Genomic DNA, 25,264 nt, shown 5'->3' on the forward strand with positions numbered 1-25,264 from the left:
AATATGACCGAAGGAGCACCTCAGAGACTAATGGCTCAAATAGCCTAGGCTAGTTTCTTTCGTTTTTCTAATAGTGAAGATGGTCCAAAATTATTATTTTTTGTCCACCGGCCAAAGCTTGTGAATATTCACATTTGACCAACCACTCAATAGATTACCAAAGGTTGGGTTTTTTGGGCTGGTGAGTGAAGCAAATCTACCAGCCACTATCTTACCAGCATTTGGCTGGGGCTAATTTTGTGCCCTGATAAGGTCTAAGTAGCCTAAACCAATCTTTATAGTGCACTGCTGTTGGCCTCTTGGCTTAATAATCCAGAAACCAAACTTACCTTCTGTGCAGATGTTTTGGTGAATCTCTTCCAGCTAAAGAGATTGGGGTTGTGCCCTGGGAATGTCATCATCAGCAGTAACGTTAGGCCCTGGCCTGAATTTACCTCAATATTCTAATTACAGCTAACTATCATGCTACTAGTAACCTGTGGTCTTCTACCCACAACATAGACTTAACTAACACAACTGGCAACTATTTCAATTTCTGACGAAATGTGTACTTACAAGTACAAAGAAGTAAAGAACCCAAAGCTGTACCATGAGCAACTTGTGAGCCACAAAAGTGCTGCTCTGCGATGCGATATGGACTGACAGAGTACTCTGGGTAATGTAGTGTGTGAATAATTTTCCAAGGCTGATGGTCGCGCCAATGAAGTATTTCTGGACTACATGTCCCAGTAGACTTTTTAACACCTAGCGTCTCTTTGGTAACCATAGTAACATTATTTCCTCCCTAAATCATCCAAACTAGCTTTTCGAAGGTGAAACCTATGAAAATATACATTTAATAGACATTAAAATGTCAATTACATGACTTGTTTAACGTTAATCATATGGCACAGCAGATCTTAGTCGTTTTGTCTGAGGCTGCTGATGACGTCGTTTTTGAGCGACTTGTAGTTCAGGCTGTCAGTCAGACCAGTAGGTAAGCGAAATATGCTATTATCAAACTCTCTTTTACTGTCTATGTATCAAACTCGTCCTATTTGAAATGAACATAGCCAGTATTACGCCAGTGTTACGTATGCCTTTTAAAAATACATAAGCCTGAAATACAAAACATCTTAAAACGCCGACATCTCCAGGAGTTGCACACGTGAGTAGCTAAGTTGTTGCATAGCTAATAGAAATAATGAATGGCTCGGTAATGTTAAACTACGTTAGCTATTAGCTAACGTAGTAGCGGCAGGCCGACATTGTAAATAAGAAATTTGTTCTTAATTGTATCGCCTGGTAAAATAAAGGTTGAAAAAAAAAAAAAAATGGCACCACCGTCATTCAAAATGTGATGTTGGTTAAGACGCTGCAGTGTAAACCTTTACTAGTGAACATAGTTTACATGGTAGGGTTAGGTCTGGAGGATAACCACCACTGTCTGCTCATACAGCAGGCAGGATGAAGCTGGAACTGTCACGTGTGGTTCAGGGAGGATGTCGGCTGGGTGTCCTGAAGGAGCTGGGCAGGACGGGACAGCACGCCCTGGAGGTCCCGGGGTGTCTGCTGTACACACGCTGCGGCACAGTGCCCCACCTCACTCAGGACACACTGCACACCCTGAGCAGCCTGCCCTCAGTCACACAGCTCACCCTGTCCACAATGTAAGGCAATCTCACTCACTCACTCTCTCACACACACACACACACACACACGCACACACAAGATACAATATGTTTATTGTCACACGGATGTACAAGTACACACGGTGAAATGCTTGAGCTGAGTTATGTTCCGTTACAGTCATCATCATCATCATCATCATCGTCATCAAAATCGTCATCATCATTGTCATCGACATTGTCGTCATTGTCATTCACATTATCGACATTATCATCATTGTTTCCTGTCATGCTTAACTAGTACATTAACATCAGAACATTGTCGTTATTGTCATCTATTCCGGTGCTTTTCGGGTCTGTGCCGTATATTGCGGATGCCCATAAATAATCTTTATATGTTATGTTAATTAGTAGTTACAAGTCTTTGTCTATATATTGCGGTTGCCCATAAATAAATCTGTACATGTTATCTTAGCAGCTGGTCATAATGGTGGGGTGGATCTGTTTATTGTTTAGTCTGGTGGCTTGGGGGATGAAGCTATTTCGTAGTCTGCTTGTCCGGGTTTTGGGGGTTCTGTATCTCCTACCAGATGGTAGCAGGGAGAACATGTTGTTGAGTGGGTGGGTTGGGTCCTTGATTATTTTCCTGGTTCTCTTGAGGCAGCGCTGAGTGTAGAGGTCTGCCAGGTCTCGCAGCCTGTTACATGCTGGGCCGCGCACCTCACTCTCCTCAGCGCTTTCATGTCTTTTATGGTGCAGTTTCCATACCAGGAGGTGAAGCAGCCGGTCAGTAGGCTTTTGATGGTGCCTCTGTAGAAGTCTTTGAGTATTGTGGCCGAACTTCACATGCACACGTACACACGCACGCACGCACACACACACACACACACACACACACACACACACACACACACACACACACACACACACACACACACACATATCTAATGTCTTCCATTCCTATTTTCTTCCATCAAGAGCAGAACACCAGGAAGTACTGGAGGAGTTTAAGGATGGATTCAGGAAGTTTGCAGGTACTGTAAGCACAAATTACACACTTGCCTTCCAGATAATAACTAGTTCAATCACGTAGGGTTACATTTATAATAATTACAGTAGATGAACCTCCCAACATAATCATCCAAACTTTGTTGGAATTGCTTTGATGTGTGCAGTTAAGAGTAAACCAACTGCAAATTAGAATAAACAGGGAGTAAGAGACCACGCAAACACATATAAAATGTTTAAATACCATCCATCTGAACATTTCCAGGTTTTGAATTACCTCTATTTTCAAGGAGTTCAGACAAGGGAGGTTCTGAGTTTAGATCTCTCTAAAAGTTGTCTGTTTCTTCTTCTTTAATCATGTGTCATCTAAAAGGCATGACATCTTAACTATGTTGTGTTCACACTCTGGACAATGATACATCAGTGTATCCTCTGATTGTAGAAGCTTTGGTAGGTATTGACCCTTTTCATGGGGGCCATTTTGTGTCGAAAAGGCAGAATAAACACAGGTGCAAGCAACACACTAATGAGGGTTTCCAAATTCCAATCATGGAAGTTGGAAACCCTCATTAGTGTTTTGCTTGCACCTGTGTTTACCCTGACTTTTCGACACAAAATAGCCCCCGTGAGAAGGGTCTATTGAAACAGGCCTGTCCTCTACTGGGACAGCAGGTAAGATGGGATCTGAATGATTCATTTCCGTGTCACAGAGGTAAGGCGAAGGTAGTGGAGGAAAGGGAGTCATTTATTTATTTATTTATTCAAGCATATCATTCAACCGTATTGCTATTCTTTGCCTTGTTGGTGAGACTGATGGCAGTTGGGAAGAAGCTGTTTTTGTGGTGAGAGGTTCTGGTCTTGACAGACCTCAGTCTCTTGCCGATAGGGAGTGTTTTGAAGAGCTCATGCCAAGGGTGGGAGGGGTTGGCCATGATCTTATGAGACCGCTTCAGTGTTCTGGCTGCATGCAGGTCCTGAAGGGATGGCAGGCAGGTTGCATCCGATCACCTCAGCCAGTGTTTCCCCTAGAAACATTTTCAGGCCTGGAGGGATTTCGAAATGTAACCCGACTGCAACGGTGGGGGCACTCACTGGCGACGCTAAACTTTTAGCTAACCTGTTCGCATCTATGTTCGCAATGGCATCCCAATTATCATCATACTATTATGGGATGCGATGCGAACAGTTATATTATGGGATGTGCGTTTCCCAGGCAACGACACACGTTGACACGTTTTGGAACAGCTGCACGCTGGCACAATGCTCCTAAAAGCAAAATGCTTATTGTTTTGAATGATTTGGCATCTTCTATTACTGTCAACACTGTCAACAACAGTATTGCTGTATTGTAATAATATACCATAAAGGTTTATTGAAATTTTGGGGGAAGCAAAAAAACAACAACAACAACAAAAAACTTTTTTTTCTGGCCTGGCGGGGGCGCCGTTGGCCTGGCGGGCCCGCCAGGCCTATAGAATGGTAGGGGAAACACTGTCAGCACAGCGGATGATGTGCTGCAGTCTGTTAATCTCCTTGAGAGTGGCAGCAGCAAACCAGACGGTGATGGAGGAGGTGAGGATGGACTCAACAATGGATGTATAGAAGTGCACCATCGTTGCCTTTTGGCACTTTGAATTTCTTTAGCTGCCGCAGGAAGTACATCCTCTGCTGTGCCTTCTTGGTGAGAGCTCTGATGTTCAGCTCCCATTTTAGGTCATGGCTGATGTTAGATCGCAGGAAGCGGAAGGACTCCACAGTGTTGAATTAGATTAGTTAAATTAACTATCACATCAGAACGCGTATTATGATACACAGTACATTATTGAAAAGCAGATTAGCTTAATGAGCTTTACTCAAAACTAGTTCTGTTTTGTGTGACACACATGCATATATATATATATATATATATATATATATATATATATATATATATATATATATATATACAGTATATATATATATATCCCAGAAGAGTGATTTTGTCTATGCTGTACAGCAATAGCTGTGACAGTAGCTTTTGTAGATTTGTAATTAGAAATATAATTACGGTAGTGTTTATTCACAAGGGATTATTACAGTGTTGACTTCAGAGCCCCAGAAAGGGAAAGCTCTGATTGAATAATCAGAAATTAGCAGTATTTACTGTTGTTGTATGCATCTTTGTTGTGACACCCTTTGGTCTTTTGCTGCAGCTGTGCTGATAAGACCATGCCTCAGTCCTCTCTCCACACTCACAGCAATGAAGCATCTGGCTCCATCGCATTGCTTTGTACCAGTTGAGTTCTTCTCTCGGCTATAACCTTTTTCTTTCTTGATTCATGTTTTGCTTTGTGCAGGTCTTCGTGATACAGTGTTGTACTGCTCTCTTCATGACCCTGTGGCCCCATGCCCTACAGGTCACATCACCAACAAGGTCAGGGTCATGCTCAGGCGAATGTTTCTTGAGATTCTTGTACACGTGTGTCATTCGAGAATTATAGTATAGTATATATATAATATATACGTATTATTGTCACTCAAGTGTCCTGTCAAGTGAAAATGTCCCCTCTCGGGTGTGGCCAGACGGTGTCGGTGTGGGGCAGTGGCGGGCGGATAGAACTGACGGTGGCCAAGTTCATGGCCCTCCAGAAGACGGTGCAGCCAGACTGGTACCAGAGCATGGCAGACGGAGAGACCTGGCAGAGCAACACCTCTCGCAAAAGGGTCCGAAAATCAGTGGATCGAACTCTGGCCCACCTGGACGAATGTCTGCTAGTGCACCAGAAAACACAGGTACACAGACGACCAGCAATCACTAAACCCGCACCACAGTTCTCACACTTATGCCAGAAAGCTGGTAGACTGCCTATATGAGAAAGTCAGAGAGACACTAATGACTGGACAGGCGGACTGAGACGGTTTCTGTTAGGTTTCAGTATCTCTCTTTCTCGGTCTCCCTCTCTCACTCATCCAGCTCTCCCTATTGTTGTCAGGAGTTGCAGGGGGTGGAGGTGTTTGGAGTGGTGGAGGGAGGAGACATCCTGGAGGAGAGGGTGCGCTCAGCCAAGGAGACAGCCAAAAGGCCTGTGGCTGGATTCTGTCTGGACGGCCTCCAATCGGGCTCCATGGACCAGGCCCTGAGGAGCCAACTCATCTCTGCTGTAACCAAGGAGCTGCCAGAGGACAAACCCAGGTCGGCTTTTCATGTGACAGTGTGACATTCAGTCATTAGGCAAGCTCAACAGTCAGTGGTAGGGGGATGTAGATTCCTGTACTGTCACCTTGTTCTGTCCCCAGTGTGTCAATGTAATACAGACAACGAACAGCAAGCAAACAAAAGACATACTCTGTCCTCTGTATAGATGGTTTTCATGGAATTGTGTAAACACAGGTGCAAGCAAAACACTAATGAGGGTTTCAAACTTCTATGATTGGAATTTGGAAACCCTCATTAGTGTTTTGCTTGCACCTGTGTTTATTCTGCCTTTTTGACACAAAATGGCCCCCGTGAGAAGGGTCTATTGTAGCGGGTACTACCACAGAAGTGGTTTTGAGTACTTTGCCATGTGTTTATGTCTGTCTGTGGACAAATTTTGCAAAGGCAACTTTACAGGTGTGTAATTGACATCAGAATGAAGGCAGAGTTTGAAAATGGGCGTGATCCGAGCAAGGGGGCTGGGCCCCCCACATTGGCTCATTCACTTTACGCCCCTGGCCCACATTCGTTTTAAGTCATGGGCGTCGAGGCTAGTGTGATCTCATCGCAAGGTGGTCTCTAGTTCGATTTTTTTATCGTTTACTTATAATTGTTGTAATACAAACTATACTGTGTCAAACACAGCTTCAAATCAACTGCTGTCACAGCTAAGAAAGACGGGGTAAATAAAAAGACATGCATGTGACAAAGCTTGTAAGGTGTGAGCTAGTTCCTGGTGGAGACTTCCATTTCTCCCTGTGGGTGTCAGGTGACTAAGCAGTTTGTAACGTACTGCCCTTGAGGCTCAGAAAGCTAATGTGTTACCATGGAAACAGCGTGGCAGTAGTGATGAACATTGTAACTTTCTGAGTCTCATGTTCTCTCCACATATGGAACATTGTTAATTAACTTAACTTAATAATAATTCTATGGAAGCTAGGTTAATCAAAGTAAATGACCTACCATGACACACCATCTATACTTTCTGTGATTATGCTCACCAAATGCCCAAGAAACCATGGAAATTAGGCCTGCACGATATGAGGAAAATCTGTGATGTGTGATAACATTGTTCAATATGTAAAGGTTAATGCACAACGATGTGTCCATTATCAGAAATTAATGGACAACGTCCATCTCGGACGGTTGTCTCCGCGAAGTCCATTCATTTCTGATAATGGACACCTCGAAGTGTATTAACCCGCTTACGGTATACCATGGTCACCTGCCAAAGAAACAAAAATAAGACCATTAATTTATATTTTCATGTGTTTTGCAATCAAAATCTAAAGTTTTTGATCAGCTATAACTCTGTTCCCCTGGTAACACATGGACAACCGACTAATACCTGGAACAATCATTACATCATACTGTCAGCTTCCCATGCAATGGAAATGCTGTTCACTGCTCGAGTAAATAGGACAATCCTTGGATACCAGTTAGCAACAGGAGGTAATATAGTCAGCTCTTCATAGGCTCAGAGCCAGATAGCTAATGTTATGCTAGCAACTTCAAAAGTCAATAACATTGCGTACGCTTGACAAACAGTAAGAGTAAATATAATTTACAGTATGTTTAACCACAACAAGACAGGCAAGCTATCCAGCCATGTCATTGACCCCAAATCAATAAAACATTTCACTAACGATAAGATCAATATAATATGAAGTAACATTAGCGAGTTGAATAGTGAATTGGATGTGTGATGCAAACTACGGTACATTTAGAGGGGCAATGTATGTAGCCTACTTCTTGTAGCTTTTTCGTGTTCATGATGGGCAGCTGAAGTAGCTTACTGCACTCACAGTGCTGTAAATTGCTCATTTCAGGCTGATAGGCTGATGCTAGTAGCCAGCGCATTAATTTGGAAAAGGTGAACAGACAATTTGACTGGAACTACTTTTAGGTGAACTTTATCAGAAAATAATGGGCACCCTGCAGCCATTCAGAATCCAGTATTCTCCCAGACCATAGTATAATGATAATGCGATGACAATATGACTTGTGATAAGCAAATTATTGAAGTATGCATATTAGCTATACAGTTCCTATGTCTTTCTGCTTTAATACAGTACTGGTAAAATAGATCCCAAAACATTGAATAGCCTATGCCCACAAGCATGGCTCTGTGTTACCAACTCAAGCTGAAACCACACTTTGGGCTTTGGCGGAGGGGCGGAGATAACCGCTGCAACGGAAAGGGGTGCGCTGGATTTACAACACAAGACAAAAAGGATCGCATGTTGAGTGTGAATGCATGGTGCTTGCAAATGCAATGGTTTTTGTTGATAATAATAATAATAATAATACATGACTTATATAGTGCTTTTCTAGTTACTCAAAGATGCTTTACATACAGTATAACAAACGTACACAGATACAGAACAAATACAAATATAGGGGTTACAAAATGAAAAAGGATGATGGAGGACGTAGAAGTCAGAATATTGTAGGCTTTCTTGAAAAGGTGGGATTTGAGTTGGTTTTTGAAAGAAGTGAGTGTTATTCATTGCATTTCAGGCAGTGTGCGATGTGTTTATTGCGCAAGTTCATATTGCGCTGACGATAAAAATACGATTTATCATGCAGCCCTAATGGAAACCACTGTCTTTCTGCCTGGAAGCCATGCAGCAGCTTTTCTCTCATACTGGTTGAGCAGAGTATCTTTAAAGGTACAGTATGGAGACAAACTTACCCCGGAGGTTCCCAGTTCTCTCAACCAAATCAGCCGGTAGCCTTTCAGGGTCACATCCCACATGTCTTCTCCTCTCCTGGAGGTGATGGAGTGAGATGACCTGTGAGCCCAGGAGCTCCCTGTGGGCCTTGTTGAGTTTGGTTCTGAATAGAGTCATCTCGAGTGCAGCGGGTCAGCATCCCTGCTGGTTGCTCTGGCTGTTATGAGAGACTGAAGCAGTCATTATCCAGTGCTAAATTGGGTTTGACCTTGGCACCTACAGGCAGGAGGGTCAGACAGAGCTAGTGTAATGGGAAGCCCTGGAAGAGTAAAAACATGCAGGGGAATGCTGTTGGCATTTGTGTTTGCCTAATATCTACCGTAAATTCCGGACTATAAGCCGCGGCTTTTTTCCCGTTTTTTGGCCTTTTTTGGCCCCTGCGGCTTATATAACGGTGCGGCTTATCTTTTTTTTCCAAAAAAAAAAAAAAAAATCTCTCTTTTTTTAGCACTCTTTCTAACTATAAATCCACTTCTGTTTTAATTTCCTCTCTTGCCCTCTTTTCACCACACCGCGGACACTGTGTGCACTGTAAAAAACAACACAGGTGGTGTTGTGTTATGTTGTTTTGTTGAAATGTTAATAAATGGGAGCTTCCTCAAACAGCCATCTCTTTCCCGACAATCCCCTCTGTGCATGAACCCTTACATATGGTAATTAAACATTAAAACACAATAAAAAAAAATACCATTAAAACACCCGCGGCTTATAGTCCGGTGCGGCTTATATATGTAAAAAACAGTCAACTTTGCAGGTGCGGCTTATACTCCGGTGCGCCTTATAGTCCGGAATTTACGGTACATAGATGTTTGATATGTTTTTTTATTTTTTTATTATTTATTTATTTATTTATTTATTTTATTATTCATTTTTTTCTCCTATTTTCTCCCCAATTGTACTTGGCCAATCTCCCTGCTGTCCCGATTGTTGCTCCATCCCCTCTGCCGATCTGTGGAGAGTTGCAGACCTGCACATGCTTCCTCCGATACATGTGTGGTTGCCAGCCACTTCAGTTTTCACCTGACACCAAGGAGTTTCACCAGCAGGATGTAACTTGCGGGGGGATCATCACACTATTCCCCACAGTTCCCCTGCCCTCCGAACAGACGCCCCGACCGACCAGATAAAGTGCTAATCCAGCGACCAGGACTCATACCTCACCGGCCTCCCATCCACAGACACGGCTAATTGTGTCTATAGGAACGTCTGGCCAAGCCGGTGTCGGTGCAATTTCGGCCCGGCCACAAGATCGGCTCGGGAACACATTGTGATTGGCTGTATGTCGGGCATGTGGGATTAACGTGAGCAAAATGGCCGACAGCTTTAGATTAGCTAACAAACTAAGCTACTGATGTTATCAGACATGATAGACATAAAAAAATATGAATCATACAAACATTCAGTGATCATGATTCAAGTGTACAGGACCATTTCTCATAAACACGAGCCTTACTTTTTGAAAATAAATGTTGTGAGAGTTTAACTTCATCTGTAGTTGTGGACCCCGAGCCAGTAGATCCTGTACCTACACCAGAGGTACTGCTGCCGGGAATTGAACCCGGGTCTCCGTGGTAGTAGGCGAGTGCATTTACCTCTACAATACCCAGACGCCCCACCGTATAGATGTTTGTGTGTTCTATCGATGGCTTTGTGCTGTATTTGTGCCTTGTGTGGCATTTAACAGTTGTTTTGTGTGTGTGTGTGTGTATGTGTGTGTGTGTGTGTGTGTGTGTGTGTGTGCGCGCGCGCGTGTGTGTGTGTGTGTGTGTGTGTGTGTGTGTGTGCGCGCGCGCGCGTGTGTTACGTGCAATACGTGCATGAATCCCCAGGCTGCTGCAGGGTGTGGGTAGGCCTGACGAGGTGCTGGCGTGTGTGGAGGCAGGAGTGGACCTGTTTGAGAGCTTCTTCCCCTTCCAGGTGACGGAGCGAGGCTGTGCTCTCTGCTTCAGTTTCCACATCTCCTCGGACCCAGAGTGCGCAGGTAGAGTGCCGCCTGCAGGTGTGCTGAATCACTGTGCTAAAGACGAGTCTGTCGCAATTTTTGACCTTATTACTGATATTGGCTCAAGTAACATGGTTTTGCTTCTAAGGGGCCCTTTACACGAGGACAGTTTCTGAAAGAAACGACACAATAGCGTTTCCTTTACACCTTTTCCTTCACACCTTCTCCCTGTTTACATGAGCGCTGTTGAATTTTTTAAACGCCGTAATGTACATGCCAGGTCGCTAGGTGGCAGTGTGATCACCTTATTCTTTGCCCATACAAGGACGTTCTGCATGACGTAATTTCGTAATCGTCTTTCCGGTTTTAAACGCGGAAGTAGAGTACGCTTTCCGCAGTCATTTAGACTTGCCAAAAAGCTTTTTTCAAGCAAAAAAAAAACCCAAACTGTTTTAAAGTTTTAATATTTGTCGGGTGAGAATGTAACATACCGTAAATTTCGGACTATAAGCCGCAGCTTTTCCCCCGTTTTTTGGCCCTGCGGCTTATATAACGGTGCGGCTTATCTATGGATTTTTTCGGGGGGAAAAAAAAAAAAAAAACGTAATTCTCTCTTTTTTAGCACTCTTTCTAACTATAAATCCACTTCTGTTTTAATTTCCTCTCTTGCCCTCTTTTCACCACACCGCGGACACTGTGTGCACTGTAAAAAAAAACACAGGTGGTGTTGTGTTATGTTGTTTTGTTGAAATGTTAATAAATGGGAGCTTCCTCAAACAGCCATCTCTTTCCCGACAATCCCCTCTGTGCATGAACCCTTACATATGGTAATTAAACATTAAAACACAATTAAAAAAAAAAAAAAAAAAACATTAAAACACCTGCGGCTTATAGTCCGGTGCGGCTTATATATGTAACAAACAGGCAATTTTGCTGCTGCGGCTTATACTCCGGTGCGGCTTATAGTGCGGAAATTACGGTATATGTGACCAGTTTATCAAAATAACGCCTATTGGAAATCTTTAACGAGCAGCGAGGACCGGGAGCGCTGACTGTGATCTGTCAAACCCTACTGTAGGCTACTGGCAGTGAGAAAACACTGTCGACGTGCCTTTGTAACTAATGTTAAATGCCGACCGGGTACAGCCATCGGCTCCTCGCAGCATTAACGTTCTGAACATGTAACTGAAGTTGGCCGCAGTGTAGCTTAATTCTGAATGTTGCCAAACTTCATTCATACTGACGTTTTATTTGGTTGCCAACTCGCGCATGGCTATGGCGTGTGTCGCGTGTGCAGGTATGTCAGAGTTTCTGAAATGTGCCTTTCCAAAGCGATTACATGGAGCGCTCAGCCCCGCTCTGTGGGAAGCGTCTCAAACAAGTTTCACTCTGGAGGGTGGTTCCAAAATGTGTCGTTTCCTAAGCGCGAATTCGCCGTCGCCGTCTAAAAGGGAGGCACTAACGATAAAATAATTCCCCGTTTCCATAGGAAACCGTCCTCGTGTAAAGTGCCCCTAAGTCGTTATCACAGAAAAAAAAACTAAACCAAGTGTGACAGGTCCGGTTCTCGAAAATAGAATCAGGCTCATGTCTAAATGAACCAGACCTGCTGCAACAATAACAGAACGTCTTTGCACAGAATTATCAAACAAGAAGACAAAACAGACAGGAGCAGCTTACCTGCGACAGGTTGGGGCGATGACAGATAGACAGCCTGGCTTTAGTGGACAGCCCAGTCTGTGGTGTGGAGGCCAGCTACGGGCAGCCTCCGCTCATAAGACGCTTCTTGAAAAATAAGTATCACACACACACACTGACACATACTCTGCAGTGCCCGTATCTTTTGTAGAGTAGTGTCTTTCATGTTCTTTGAGGCAACTTGGATAAATATTATTATTACTATTTTTTTTATCTTTATTTATTTATTTTTTATGTGGGTGCAATGAATGACCTGAAAAAAAGTAAAACACTGGTGCTGTCCCCTTAAAGGATGGCTTTACTGATAATCAACCCACTTTGTATCATTAATAATCTCGTTAATATAAGCACATGTGCAGTGTTTACCTTCTCTCTCTATTTTGCTCATGGAGATCTCCCATTTCCTCCTCTGGCAAAGCGCTCCGTTGTGATGCGTTTTACGTCACAACGCTTCACGTTGCTCCAGAAGTTTTGCTGGAGAGGCAGAATCTGCTCCAGGGTGGCTGTTATTGTTTATTTTTATTTTTAAGTATGTGCACATCCATCCAGAGCCTTAACGAGCCTTAATGACTTGCAGCTGGCAGGGGCAGAGTTTCTGCAGGAGGATTTTGCTCCTTGAGGTAAACGAGAGAGAAGGTAAACACTGCCCATGTGCTTATATTACTGAGATTATATATGATACAAAGTGGGTTGATTATCGGTAAAGCCATCCTTTAAGGGCCTGCATTATATGCCTAAAGCTAGGGATGCAAATTATATTTAGTAATATATGTATTGCTGTTTTAAATCAGTTATTTAACGGGCTAGTCTAAAAAAAAAAAAAAAAAGATTCCAAATACAAGCATTTATACACCCTGAATTAATGTGCTATTTGAAATTTCAATTAAAACATAATTCCCAGTTAAATCACTGAATGTAGGTCTGTGCTCATTTTGCAGAAGTGCATGGAAACTCAGTCATGGCTTAGTAACGGTACAGGCTTATCATTAATACTTACTGTATATTATTAACAAGCTATATCTCATTCAGAATGGTGAGTAAACATCCCATGGCAGCTCGACTGAAACAATAGGTAAAAGTCTGATGAAATCAAATCGATTTTTATCCTCCAGTTTTTCACTCTTATTTCACACCAATGGTCCGTTTTTGTTAAGGAATTAAGAGCTTATCCACATGCTCAAGCGAGAGAGAGGCAGAGAGCAGCAACAACAACATACTCAGCAGTAGGCACTGTCAAGCAAAAAAAACATGTTTTTTATTTATGTCGAATGTCGATCGCACAACGTCATTTGTGAATGGTGGGGAAAACCCTCCCCCAAATGCATTTGGGTTAGAAATCAAATCAAATTTACTCTGATGAAGATGCACTTGGCGTCGAAACGTTAGTCCTTTAATAAAAGTCTATTATACACTTGATCCGTGTGCTCCAGTGCCATACTCTGGACAAGATATCTCAAGTCTCTCCTCAAATCAATTAGAATTAGTGTGAAAAGCAGTATGGTGGGAAATTTCATTCATCATGTAACCATATTGCTTTCTCAAGAACCATGGGCCCTATCTTGGTACAGGCGCTATCCGCTTTTTGCGCTTGAGCCCCTGTTTGCGTGCCTTAACGCCTGCCTTATGCTATCGTCCCTGCAGGGACCATAGCAGTCCGCCTTGCGCAAGTGTCCATGTGTTATGCCGAGTTTTACACCCCTGCCGCCAAACGCATCCCCACCTCACAGGAGCATATTTTAATGATTTATACAGAAACGTAACTGTTTAAAAATGATATAATTGTTTAGCTTGTTGTTTGCATGGTGCAAACGGGATTTGGGTGATGTTAACCACCAGAATTATTCACAGGTGTGTCCTGGCAATGCCTGGGCATTACATCAATCAAACCAATCAGATTCCCGTCTCGCAGGGGGGGGGGGGGGGGGCAAAAGAGAAGATGGGAGGATTTAGAGTGCGCTCAATTAAAACTCTGTGAAACAGTGAGAGCTGCCGTGCCGAGAACAGAGAGAGATGGAGAGAGCTTGTCCCTGATTTCTGAATTCAAGTACCCCCTTTACCTGACTACATTTTGCTTAGAGCACTATATGCACTATAAGATGCAATGAATGAATGATAACCCACCTTTTGAAGAATATATTATTACAAAATAAGAAATGGAGTGAAAGAGTTGCAATTAGTGCCTCCTGAGCAGATTTATTTTAAAGTTTAATCTATTTTCATGATTTATTCTTACAGTTTTCCATTTTCCCCTTACTCCAAAGTACCCCGCGTAGCACCTCCGCGTACCCCAGTTTGGGGACCACTGCTCTACACTACCTGGCATAGCTTTGCAGTTACAGCTCACCACCAGAGGGGGTGTTGAATAATAATTCACCCGTCCCTGCTTTGATAGACCTGATAAAATAACTTGTTTTACTGTTGTAATTTAATGAATGCCCTCGCAGACATTTGCTTTCAATTTGATGAGGAACAATGACCACTGAAACTGCCTGGTGCGTGTTATGTTGACGTCTTGTTTGAACATAATGAACAGGGAAGAAGTGTGCACATTTAGTTCTCCTGGCAGATCTAATGCCTAAGAATATTGTGTGTGTGTGTGTGTGTGTGTGTGTGTGTGTGTGTGTATTTGTTTGTAGTTGGTGAAATCAAATCAACTGTTAATTGATTGTTCCTCTAATGGAGCTGCTATGAGATAAACACCATTGATTTCATTTCTACATCCGACTCGCTTCCTGTTAAATTATTTCAACTGAGCCGGAGCTAGAGAATCCACGCTATCAACTACAAACAACAAATACACACACACACACACACACACACACACACACACACACACACACAGACACACACACACACACACACACACACACACACACACACACACACACACACACACACACACACACCACACACACACACACACACACACACACACACACACACACACACACACACACACACAACATTCTTAGCTATTACATCTCTGCTTTAATTCCAAAATAAATCCCCAGCTGCCAGGCACTGTGACCACTAAACACTTCTTCCCTGTTCATTGTGTCCAAACAGGACATCACCACCATCAATCATCACTCAGGTTGAGCTGTTCCTCATCAAATTGAAATATGTGTGAGGGGGTTCATTGATTTACATCAGTCACATCCAGCTCTCTGTCAGCTCTAAGATTCATTCTAATAAGAGCTATTGGAAATGCATTGACTCACTCTGGACCAGTGATCTGAGTGAAGCTCGGTATCTGGCAGGGTCTAGTGTCAGGCGGCACTAATTGATTGGGCACAGGTAGTGTAATGGAGTTCAGTGGAGGTGAAAACCTAAACAGATATTCTAATTCCCCTCTCAATTAGAAGGCCCTGTGCAGGGAGTGTCACATGATCCCAAGCAGTGTCCATCATGCCTTTATGCTAATTGTTACAGTTGGGGTCTTTGAATGTGTTTATCTAATCAATTATCATAATATTCTGGCTCCAATATAGTCGAGGCCATAGGGTTCCCAAACTGTGGTCAGTGGTCCGCGGGGCTCCGCCTGGTGGTCCGCCAGAGAATTGAAAAAATAAATAAATTTGAAAACAGTTTTTACATACACATTAACTCTGAGGAGTAGCCGGATTGGGCCGATTTTCAGAAATATTGTGATATTTGGGAAATATCACAATTTTGAACATTTACTTTCAGAGGCTGCAGCAGGCTGAGTTTTAAAGCCAGAGTGAAGTTTCTGGTATCATATGAAACTAGAAGACCTAAGGAATCGATTTCTACCAACCATGTCTTGCTAGTTTGTCAGGAAGGTAGCTAAATAACACTCCAAAGTTACGGCCGGGACACGCATCTTGCGTCTGCTGTGCGTCTGCGTGGCGTTACCTGTTGATTTTCATTTTGGCGCCCATGTTAACAGGTTACAGCAGCCACACCACCGGCATGAGACGTGCATCTCAGGCACGTGTCTTGCGAGGCGTGAGACGCGCGTCATCTAGAGAATAGAAGCGACGCCTATTTTTTCTGCTTACCGCGCGCGTGTCTCTACACAAATAGACATTCAAATGATATTTTACAGGGGCAGCCACAGCCAATCAAGGCTCGTTTTGATTTGAGACGGGAGGATGAGCTCACATCTGCAGTTCTCCTGCCCTCTGAAAACCACGTAGGACATAGGCTACAACGTGGCTTCGTTCCTCCCCTCCCCACACACACACACACACACACACACACACACACACACATACATAAATCAATACTGCCTCGATTATGAAGTGAACCCAAGCGATCTTCAGTTAAAATCATCATTGTATTGTTTATAGCAAATTTAATAAAAGGTAAACTCTATAGGAAGAGAGTTGGCAGACAGACAGCAGCGCAACGCAGCAGCCTGTGTGGATTAGGGATGTCAATTTTCGGTTAATTTCACTTTCGATTAACCGATGCTAATAATCGATTAACCTATCGGTTAATTCATAATTTTTTAATATTAATTTTTTTTTTCTTTTTTTTTTCTATTTACTCAATGAGCTCATGCCCAAACAAGGCGTGTCTATTTAGATGCTGAAATGTTAATGCTTTTTGTGTTAGAATTTCTAACACAAAAAGCATTAACATTTCAGCATCTAAATAGACACGCCTTGTTTGGGCATGAGCTCATTGAGTAAATAGACAAAAAAAAAAAAATTATATTAACTGATAGACCGACAGCAATAACCGAACAACGACGTTAGCGACGGTTAATCGATTAACGGTTAACCGTTGACATCCCTAGTGTGGATGCTGCGGGCGTGCCAGCCGCAGCCCCCACGCCATGCACATGCACTAGGTAGGTAGACGCAAGATGTGTGTCCCGGCCGTTAGACAAAATTTTGGCGAGGGGAAAAAAAAACATTTTCAAAGGGGTCCTCTTTTTCACAGCCTAATGTTGGCAGGGGTGTGTCCCCGTTTTGAACCAGCTAGTAGCCTTATATTATCATTTAGCCTTTCTGCTGCTATTGCATGGTTAAATCAGTGGGTTAAATCAGCAAATTGTATTTTATTGGGGGGCGGGGGGTTGGTATACGCAGTGGAAGTGGTCCCTGGGAAATTTGGTTTGGTACGTAATGGTACTTGGACAGAAAAGTTTGGGAACCCCTGGTCTAGGCCACACATGGGCAAAATATGGCCCGCGGGCTGCATGCATCCCTGTGTGGCCCGCGATGGATTTTATTTTTTATTTTTTTACAGTGCACCTGAACGCAACATGCAAGATACCCGCTGAATAAGTGTCCAAATGTTCATGTCATTCTGGCCAATACTACTCTTCTGTTATAACATTTCAGTCTGGAATATGGAATAGGCTATCTTTCAATAATCTTTATGACTAAAAGTAATCTCATGTGTAAGAAATTACTCTTCTATAGTCATTTCTTGCGGCCCTGGGGCCTGGGCCAAAATGCGGCCCCAGGGCCGGACTCAAAGAAAAACAAAACAACCCCCAAAAACTCAATAAAAGGCAGAATTATGTTAATAAATCTCATCTGCTACAGCCATTGGATTTGTATCACTATTATATGATGAGATTAACAAGAAATTACCAATCACAATGGGAGAGAGGGTTAAAAATAAGGAGACTCTTGCGAAAATCGAGTGTTGGCAGGTATAATCTCCAATGTGTGGCCCTTCGCTTACTTGATGTAAGTCAGTATGGCCCTCAGGAGAAAATGTTGCCCACCCCTGGTCTAGGCCCACTAGCTTCCTTTAACACATCTGAAGACCTTCACCACCATGTAGATGGGGGGGGGGGGGAGGCGGATGAAATCTCTTGGTTCGTATGCCTAAACTGGAAGTGGGCGTGACTTTGGCTCTCTAATGCTTATTCACAGTTTTTCTCCCTGCTTTAAGCTCCATGCTGATCTCCCCTTTGCTCTGGCTTTGTTTCTTTCATTTCTGTTCCTCTCTACTTAATCCACTTTGCTTTCCCATCCTCTCCATTTTGCTCTATTTTCTCCTTTTATTTTTATGTTTTATTTTCACATACTATTTTATGCAATGCTGTAGCCCATTTTCTCTCCATGTCCCTCTCCCTCCTTCCTTCTCTCTCTGTCTCTCCTACACTTCTGTGATTTGGCTGGACAGTTTGGTGTGCCTTCCTGTAAACATCAACAGCTCTAATAGTGCTTGACAACTCTTCATCAGCTCAAGTTGCTTTTCTTAGTTCTCACCAAGTGAGGTGAACTCAAACTGTAGCGAACATTAACTATCTGTGAGAGGCTTTGTGTTTGGTTAGGGATGTTGGTTAGAACGCCACTAAGTAATTCTATTGCCATGGCGGAGAGAAAGTAGGACACAGCATTGTTGATTGGGGATTGAAATATCCATTGGTGTTTTATTTTTGGAGCTCGGCTGACAAAGTGCCATCTCAAAGGGACTTTTTGTTTTCAGTGAAGGAGGAGAAAGCAGTCTGAATTGTTTGTGATGTGTGTCAGGATTAATGAGATGGATGTACATGCTCATTGTTCACAGTGCTGGAGTTGAACGATGAGAGGGACGCAGCAGGGGAGACGCAAGAGAACACAGCCGTTAATCTCGATGATCAAACGCAGAAGATGACATCTTTTGAGATCAACTTGAAAGACAAGAGGTTTGTTGTGGCTATAAAAGGCAGAATCTGTATTGGCTCAAATGGGTGTTTTTTATTTTAATGTGTGCAAAGAGGTTTACAAATGTATTGCAGCTTGTAGTTGTGTAGCAACATCTGTATGTTGTGTATAGAAGATTAAAAATATATACAAATGTTAAAATTTGAAAAATAACACTTTTGTTGAATTAGATTCACATTTGTTCATACAGAACTTCTTGTCAGAAAGGCTTGTAGTCGCACATTAACTTTTGTAAATGTGTTAAAAGTACATTAACACTTTGAGTGCCACGGCCCTTGGGCAAAAGGTGCTGTACTGTGCCACATAGGCCGCAATGCATTTTAAAACAGTCATATAATTTCTTTAATAATTACTATGTAAACACTGAACACGCACAAATAACGATGAGACTCTCTTCTATCACCTGCAAAAAAAAGTTTATTGATCCCATTTTCCGTTCTTTAGTTATGAGCCGGAGAAGATAGCTTGATTTGAGCAAAAACAGCCCTTTTTTTCTACGAGCTGAGATAATGACCCTTTTGTGAAAGGAAGCATTTCAAGCACATCATTGACTCATTGCTAATATTTTCTGATGTAATGCTGCAGCTGCCTGGGTCTGTTGTATGCTGTAGTGTCCTGCGTGCCCCACCTCCCCCCCGTTGTGGGAGGAGTAGCTCTCTGCTCTGCTCGGCTCTGCTGTGAGTGCGTTTGCTCTGCGTGTGCTCAGCAGTGAAAAGTCCGCTAGATCCAGCTTTTTTACAGCCGCGTGTATGTCACCAGCTTCCAGTTGAGAACTCCACGGCTGATCATGCGAATGGGCTGTTGCAGCGGACACGAGGTGCTCAATTGTGACAGCAGATTGGCTGCTGCAGGGGCACAGCTACGTTATGCTTCAATGAAGCAGCTGCATACGGACGGATGCGATGCGATTTCCTTTTCCACAACGACTTCTTCTGTGTGTTTAACTATACTTTCTCTCATCTGGAGTGCGCTGTCGCCACCTAAGGGTTCTGTAAAATAGGTTAGACACATTCAATAGCTCTCATATTGTAAGAGGCGATGTAAGAAGCTGAGATTGACACCCCCCCGTCAAAAAAACAATTTCGAGTTATTGACGCCATTTGGCGTCGCTGGCACTCTACGGTAAATTTCTAATGACGCCATATGGCGTCGCTGGCACTCAATGTTTTAAAAAGTACATTATACTTAGCCTAATGAAAACATTACATCCACAACTCACATTTACTTGCAACACATGGACTAAAAGTATGGCAATGGGGACCATACAGCCATTTTCAACAACAAAATGCTTATTGTGAATCAGGGGCGGTTTTAGCATCAGAGCTTTGGGTGGGCTCAGCCCACCCAAAGGTCATGGACCACTGAACCCCTAGGGGGGTCCGGGGGCATGCCCCCCCGGAAGAAAATTTTGTACAGTTTCAAGTAAAAATGGATCAAACTGGCGCACTTTGAGATCAAAATGAAGAGACTAGATCTATGAAGAACTACACACATCAATATCTTCTTTACCGTTCTGTGGTTTTACAGCAATGAAAAAATAATTGTTTCCCTATATATACTATATATATTCTGCATACAGGTTACTATATGGTAGAATTATGCTTGCATAAATAATACCAAAATCACTTCAGGGGAGTTTCAAGTAAAGTAACATTTTGCTTTGTAGGCAAAACAAAAGTAAAATTAAATCAAAAGGGAACTTCCTAACTTATTGGCTGGAATAATATTCCGACAAGATAATAATATACTGTAAGCACTAAAGCAGGAGTTTGCAGTCAACTAGTTGAAATTAATATGTGGCAGTATTTGTGGCGGTCAAAATCTATGTAGGGTGTACCACCACAAATAGATCAGTGTATGGGAAACACTGACTATTAAATTGTGTGACTAGAAAGACACCAATAAATCTGAGAAAATGTACTTTAATTTTGAACAACAACACTACAACGGTGGCATTACAAATGGTATTATGAAATTATTGTGTGAAAAAACAAGAATGCCACTTTTTTCATGAACTTTAAGCAGAAAATTAAAAAATAGTTTTTAAAGCAAAAATAAATAATAAATAAAGATCACTTAACATTGGCTCAACCAGCCCATCTTACTGACCACCAGGGGTCCTGGTCCTTAATCCCTTTTTATTACTCCCATGCCACTGGTACTGTACACAAACAAGGCTGTTTAAATATCTGCCTTGCACTCCCTTAGAGCAGGGGTGTCAGACTCATATTAGGTAGAGGGCCGGATTTGTTCAACTGAGACCTCATGGGGGCCGGATTTTTTTTTTACTAAAATCAATTCGACTCATTTACCCATTTACTTCACAAAAGAAATACTGCTCTTTCCATTTCTCTTGAAACTGCCTGCATTCCGTGTCAACCTTTCTCTTTTTCGACAGCATCTTGTTCAGGGGCGGACTGGGATCATAATTCAGGCCGGGCATTAGATACCAAGCAGGCCAGGCCGATACGGGCCGACGCGCGTGCCGGCGTCAGAAAAATTTGGGCCGTTTAAAGCTCAATTTGGGCCGTTTGAAGCCAGATGTGGGCCGTTTGAAGCCCAATTTGGGTCGTTTAAAGCCAGATTTGGGCCGTTTGAAGCCCGATTTGGGCCGTTTGAAGCCCAATTTGGGCCGTTTGAAGCCCAATTTGGGCCAAGTCCAATTTTACAATGAGATGCACCCACTTTAATCCTGAATAAAGTAATAAAACCACTAGTAAACCAGTAGGCGGCGCCTGGTCTGCTGTTCAGTGAGTGGCCTGACTGCGGGCACAATTTTTTTTTTTTTTTTTTTTTTTTTGCAGGCCAGGCCAGGCCAGGCCAGGCCACCGGGCATTTGCCCGACGTGCCCGATTATGCAGTCCGCGCCTGATCTTGTTGATTCTTTTGTTTTTTGGTAGGTAGCTGAATGCGCGATTCAATTCCAGCGTGGCATCATGGCGGCTTTGTTTACACCTGATGACCTACTGACATACTTCCTTGTAGTGCAGGTTAATTAACTTATGAATTAACTCTTAGCTTGCTTATTAGCCACACGTAGTTCATGATAATGGGGTGCGAATTTAATAATAATAATAATATATATATATATATATTTTAATATTCCAAAACATCTCGCGGGCCGGATGAAACCTGCCCGTGGGCCGGATCCGGCCCGCGGGCCGTGTCTCTGACATCCCTGCCTTAGAGGGAAATAACAAGCCTGTAAGAACTTTTATTGAGATACTGAACTAACATCACAGCAAGACATACAGTAAGTGATGCCATGCACGCATGTTAAGCTATCGTCATCATCACATCAGACAGGCTGTGTAAAGCAGCCACTTGCGATTCTGAAGGGCTTAATTTCATTCAGATAACAAGGGACCCATTTGAAAATGTTTGTCACTTATGCCCATATGTTTCTCAAAAAACATCACATCCATTTACACCCGCTTACTGCGAGCTAGCATGACATGGCTGGCTGGTGCCATAGTAGCCTACCTACCTTCCTCCAGTCCACCTGTTTGTCTGGCAGGCACAGCGACAAGTTCTTTTGTTTAGCCTACGACAATGTTACATGCTAATTTGCATATCAATATGCGCTAATTAAGTAACTACTAACGACTCTGACTGCTCAATGCTCACCTCAGTTTCATTGATCATGAGTGGGGAGAACGATTGTGTGGACTGTGGAGGACCACTTCGCTGCTGTACTGTGTGTGTGACCTGTGTGAAGTGATGTGGGATTAGGCAGATAGATGGAGGAGGGAGCGCCTGCGCAGCCGCGGTTCTAGAAACTTTTCGGGTGGGCTGAACCCCCCTAAATTTTTGTCTCAGCCCACCCTAAGAACATAGAGGGGGGGGAAACATGCACACAGCGCATTGAGTGTAGTCAGAAACTGCTACTAATGACCACCATGGATTTGGAGAGGGATTAAAAAAAAAAAAAAAAAAAAAAAATTGCCTCTATTTTTTTGGGTGGGCTGAGACTATTTTTGGGTGGGCTAAAGCCCACCCAAAAACGGCCTAGAACCGCCCCTGTTGTGAATGCTCTGCATTTTAATAATTGCGATGACACACAAGCCCATACAAATTAACAATGAGTGTCTGAAGGGGGACACATCTACCGCTATGATCAAAATAGGGCAAATTTAAGCAGACCACGATTTCCCGCACATTAAACTATGTTCAACTTCAAGTTTTACTCATTAACATTAAAAAAATCATCCATTTGAGCCCATTACTCTTTGCCGTTTATTTGTTTATTAAAAACATTACATTACATTACGTCATTTGGCAGACGCTTTTATCCAAAGCGACTTACAATAACACATTTTTGTCAGCAATAGAGCAAGCAACTATGCAACACAGTCTATGACAACATCTGAAGGAATAGTGGTAAAGTTAAGTTAGTAATTTTTTTTATTATTATTTTTCAAGAGAGAGAAAGAAGTTAGTTCAAGAAGGGCCCAGATGGAGCATGAAAAGGTGTGTCTTTAGTCTTTTCCGAAAGATCGGCAGTGATTCAGCCGTCCTGACTGGAGGTGGAAGGTTAGCTGACGCCTAGACGCCAGCTAGTCTTCCTTGGGTCCAAGACAATATACATTACATGACAGACAACAATGACGTAGAATCCAAAACATGTCACATAAGAATAGAAGAAGAAGAAAAATGAGAGAAGAAGAAAGAGTAAAAAGCATAATCTAGAATCAGATAAAACCATGTAGCAAGGTCCACTAGCCCTCTAGATAGCCAGTAGACCACAATTTCTACTTGCAATGAGAACATTTTGTGATCTACCAATCAGATGGCAAGAGATATAATAGAAATCAGGATGTTTGTGTGAAAGTAAGTAAAATCTAAGTTTCTTTTTAAAACATGCCTTTCCTTTGATAGAATGGACTTCACCTGGAAGACTGTTCCATGACACTATAGCCCTGTATATTACAGTCTTCATGTAGTTAGACTTTGGTCAGGGTAAAGTAATCTGTCCACCCCTTGCCCCTGTGGTGGAGTGTGTATGAATATTTGAACTATAAATTACGTTATTGTAAAGAAATTTAGGAGTCTGAGTTTGAATAACTCTATGAAAATATATAAGTAGGTTGGCCGAAATTCTGTCCTCAACACTAAGCCATGTGAGATGTGCATGCATATCTGCTACGCTAGACCAGTGGGCAAGCTCTGCCCCTTTCCCAGGAAGATGCGGAAGTCTTTGTTCGTGCTGTAATTCCTCGAATGGCCACTTGAAGCAGGGCTCAGAAGTCCCGTCATTCCTGTTAAAATGCCACACTTTGTAACAGTAATTAAACATCTTTACAGCCTGGCCCTTAACATGATTTTGGTCTATATAGCTAATTTCACCTTTTCATAACAACTGTAGGGGGGTAATTTTTTATATAACTCGCCCGTTTGGAGTAAAATAGATGATAGAAAAGGGGGTGATTGACAGATCGCCTGTCCAGTGATCGTGCAGCTTGCCGATCACAGAACAATAGCAGGCGGAGCTACGGCTCTGGGAAACCCCCATCTCACGTGAGCTGCGGAAGGACTCAACCCATTCCCTCCCACTCTGCTGATAAAAAATCAAGATGGCGACAGCCATCTTGAATTTGTGGACCATTTGATTTATATCTGGGAAAACTAATGAACTCTACTTGAACGTCAAACTTTCTTTGAACCTTGCAACTTCTGTGCAGATACCAAGGTGACTTCCGTCCCCTGGTGGAGGGGTGTGGCTGCTACTGCTGTAGGAACCACCAGAGGGCGTACCTGCACCACCTGCTGGTGACCAATGAGCTGCTGGCAGGAGTCCTGCTCATGCTCCACAACACAGCCCACTACCATGCCTTCTTTGGTGCCTTGAGAGAAGCTCTGGCCAACGATAAACTGGACCTGCTCAAGAGAAGGGTGCTGAAGGAGAGAGGTGGGCAGACCGGAACAAAGGAGTAAGATGGATCATCTGTCCAACAGAGGGGCAGAGACATTGATATGGACATTGAGACGGGACGTTAGGTTAAGGATCACTGGATTCACTTGGCTATGGGAAATCAGAGCATCACCCCTCCCACCATCCAGTCCGGGCAGTGGAGAAACAGATATATCGTAGTGAGCTTGGGTCAGTCAGTCCATCGGTAGAGTTTCTAAAGAGCATTGAGAGAGGAAGAGGAGGATGACTGGCGAGAGTGGAGTAGACGATAACATTTGCTGTTTGTGTCTGGCTTTCCCATCAAGGCCACTTCCTTAATATAAGCCTGTGTATTGATCTGAGTAGATGATGGGGAGACTGAATCAGGGTGAGTGAAGAGGAGAGAAAGGAGTTGAACGAGGGGTCAAGAAGACAGAGAGAGAGAGATAAGATTCCATAGAGTAGTAAGAGGACGAATGGTGGTGGAGTATCGACCATGACTGCCAACCTGTGTGCCTTGTGGTCCTATTCCGGGTCAACGGACGACACTAATGTCCCCTGGACTCATTAACAC

At 43.0% G+C, this 25,264-nt stretch overlaps 1 protein-coding gene across 1 annotated transcript; it reads left to right on the forward strand.

Annotated features, from left to right (window-relative positions):
* Positions 1-1,036: 1,036 nt before the first annotated feature.
* On the forward strand, positions 1,037-24,734 carry qtrt2 (queuine tRNA-ribosyltransferase accessory subunit 2; the record flags this gene model as incomplete). Its single annotated transcript, XM_083663274.1, has 9 exons — positions 1,037-1,147; positions 1,439-1,649; positions 2,586-2,641; positions 4,952-5,028; positions 5,178-5,387; positions 5,588-5,787; positions 10,355-10,506; positions 18,664-18,781; positions 24,482-24,734. Exons 2-9 carry the CDS (start codon positions 1,447-1,449, stop codon positions 24,732-24,734), a joined length of 1,269 nt encoding a protein of 422 aa, XP_083519400.1. The 5' UTR covers positions 1,037-1,147; positions 1,439-1,446.
* Positions 24,735-25,264: the final 530 nt, after the last annotated feature.

The sequence above is a fragment of the Poromitra crassiceps genome (genome assembly GCF_964638095.1).
Source record: "Poromitra crassiceps genome assembly, chromosome: 2".
Taxonomy (NCBI): domain Eukaryota; kingdom Metazoa; phylum Chordata; class Actinopteri; order Beryciformes; family Melamphaidae; genus Poromitra; species Poromitra crassiceps.